General features: G+C 35.3%; 1 protein-coding gene across 1 annotated transcript; it reads right to left on the minus strand.

The window, feature by feature from the left end:
• Positions 1-744: 744 nt before the first annotated feature.
• LOC108780646 (uncharacterized) lies at positions 745-1,110 on the minus strand. The gene has a single exon (XM_018548423.1). The coding sequence runs from the start codon at positions 1,108-1,110 to the stop codon at positions 745-747; it is 366 nt and encodes a 121-aa protein (XP_018403925.1).
• Between the last annotated feature and the right edge of the window lie 1,672 nt (positions 1,111-2,782).

Raw genomic sequence — 2,782 nt, forward strand, 5'->3', positions numbered from 1 at the left:
CTTCCATACATGTTCGTGCTCTTTACTGCACGTTTCGCGTAGCTCTTTGAGTTTTATTAATGTCGATTCTCTCAATAGTGCGGAATATTAATTGTGAAATAAATAACCGATTAGTTAATATGTTACGAAAACACCAAATCATTTATTTTAGTTTTGCACTTTCTGATCATTAACATTTCTTTAAATAAGGTGTAGAGAGAGGGAGCGGGAGAGAGAGAGAGAGAAAGAGTTAGATTGATAATTACAACCGCTTCGCTGCCCACCGTCGTTCTCTCGCCGAATTCATCAACTCCATCTTGCTACGTCCCTGTTTTCCTTCTATACTCGGGCGCTAATTCGCTAACTTTAACATAGTATAACAATGAACTGAAAGCTCAAATCAAAAAATGATTCAGGACTTTTTTACTTGGATTCTTGTCCTGTATCTCATGGTATACTCCATATGCGGTTTTTGTTTTACTTATAGGTATACCCTGTATATAATATTATTAATTTAATATTTTGTATTATATATAACTTTGTTATTAATTTTTTACGTAAGTATAACTAACATAGGTCAAAAAATTTTATTTTAATGAATATACATTCAACTAAGCTGACTTTTTATGAAATAACTTCGGAAAAATTTAAAAACTTCGTAATTCTTTTCATGGCATGTAATAATGTAGCCATGTTGAAATAAAAGAGTTAATTTGCCATGAAAATTAAGTCGCGTATTTATAAAAGCCATTCAACTTTCGAACTTTAGGCAAAGATCGTACTAATCTTGTATTGAGATTGTCTAACGTAAGCCGATAACTTATGAAGTGTACGATAGAATAAAGTCAGAACGTTTCCAAACTGGAAACCGACGAACCTTTCGTCCAACCTGAAGGACGACCTGGACAAATCGCTCCAGGCGCTCATGCTGCGGCTCCGTCTCCTGCAGGACTGCTGCGGCGCCAGCAGTCTATTGCTGCTCCTTCGTCTAGTGGACGCCAGATTCTCTGTTTGAAAGTACACTCTAGGCGCTTTCTGCTGAGACGCACTCGGTGGCGTCGAGGTCGGCGTAACCGCCGTCGAGGAGTGGAGTTCCGGCAGGGCCTCGTAGTCCCATGCTCTTGCGCCCATATCGAGCAGGGGCACCGACGAGGCTGCGCTGGAACTACGGAGCGGGTCCCGAGGCTTGCGATAATGAAACAGGGCGAAAACCTTACAGCACTCCGACTCGTTCTCTTCCTTCTTCTTTTTTTTCTTCACTACCGGCAGCTTCACTTTGAAATGGTCGCAGGACGTGTGAGATCTACCGGCGACGTCCGGCCACATCGTTCTGTCGACCACATTGCCGTAAAACTTCTCCAATCATTTAACTGAATGGTTATAATTAATCGACGAAACACAGTGAATAATTCCGAAGAAACATATAATTGATTGATAATGGAAAGGAAGAATTAATGAATCTTGAACAAACATTTTGAGGAAATAATAAACACGATTGTGTAATGGTGATCAATTGACTTATTATAAAATTTGTCCACTTTTTGTATGATTCTTATATTGTTGTAGTTTTATATAATGAAATTATAACGTACATGTAAATACTTGCATAATTTCATAGCATTTCCATATCCATATCTTCCATTAATCTTGCACGTGCAGTCATTGTTCCTTTAATTATCACAATCGAATTCGAAGAGAAGTAACTGTCAACAGAGATCCAACATTCATATTCAAACGTTGCACTGAATTAACAAAGTCCTTCTATTTTCAATTTTTAAAAGAAGATTTGATTAAAACACTACTCTGCTTTCTTGATTTATAGCAGACAATGGAATTATTGAAAAAATGCAAGCAACTGCTTAAATTTGCTTCATTATTTGTAAAAGTTGATTACGTTCCAGTAAAGATATGTTGTCTCCCTTTCAGAAATAACTAGAAACACTCGACAAAAGTAAGTCAATGAAAGAGAAGACAAGGTAATCTTGTGAGAGCTATTCGTGCATGATGAAGGGAACTCTCAAGCGATTTAAATAATTTCGATCTTATTCCAATCCAATATTAAATTTGTATCAGAAGTAATTTGTAAGTTCCAGAGATGGAAGACGATACTTGCAGACATAGTAACTTTGCGAGGTAGTTTCACATAACTAATATATTTCCTGCCTTGTTGAGAATATTATAAGCTATTGCACAAACCACTATAGTTGATATTATTTCAACTAATATGAGTTCTTAATACCATTAACAACATTCATAAAAATTCTGAAACTTCATAGTTCTAAGCATTAATTTCTCTGGTATTAATTTACTGATTCTTCATAAAGCAACTGCATTAAACTGCATTTACTTTTTAAAAGTACATTTCTCAAAATTCTAATTCCCAACGAACTTTAACAAATCTCATATACATAACTAACACTTTAATATAATAAATATCATTGCAACGATATTTATTTCTTTTGTTGACTATGTGCATAACAATTTGCGTTGGCTACTTTTGATCATCGAAAATGCATCGAAAAGCATAGTTTAGGTAATAATAACAACAAGCACAGATTAATTTAAAATGTGTTGTCAAACTTCGATTACCGTAAAAGAGAGTTTTATGAAACTCGCTTTATTTCTTGAACTATTTTTGACATTAAATGAGATATTGAATACTATCAGCGCAAGATAACAGTAACGATTGCAAATAACAATGCAACAGCGTGAAACATTAATGCACTTGAGCAACTATGAAAAAGTACATTTGACAATCCGATTGGAATCGTTTTGTATTGATTCGCACTTTCTTGTTCGCGAA

This window comes from Cyphomyrmex costatus, unplaced genomic scaffold (assembly GCF_001594065.2).
Source record: "Cyphomyrmex costatus isolate MS0001 unplaced genomic scaffold, Ccosl1.0 scaffold123, whole genome shotgun sequence".
Taxonomy (NCBI): domain Eukaryota; kingdom Metazoa; phylum Arthropoda; class Insecta; order Hymenoptera; family Formicidae; genus Cyphomyrmex; species Cyphomyrmex costatus.

Coding starts and splice junctions, on each gene's coding strand:
- LOC108780646 (XM_018548423.1), bottom strand. CDS start 1,110: ATGGGCGCAAGAGCATGGGACTACGAGGCCCTGCCGGAACTCCACTCC.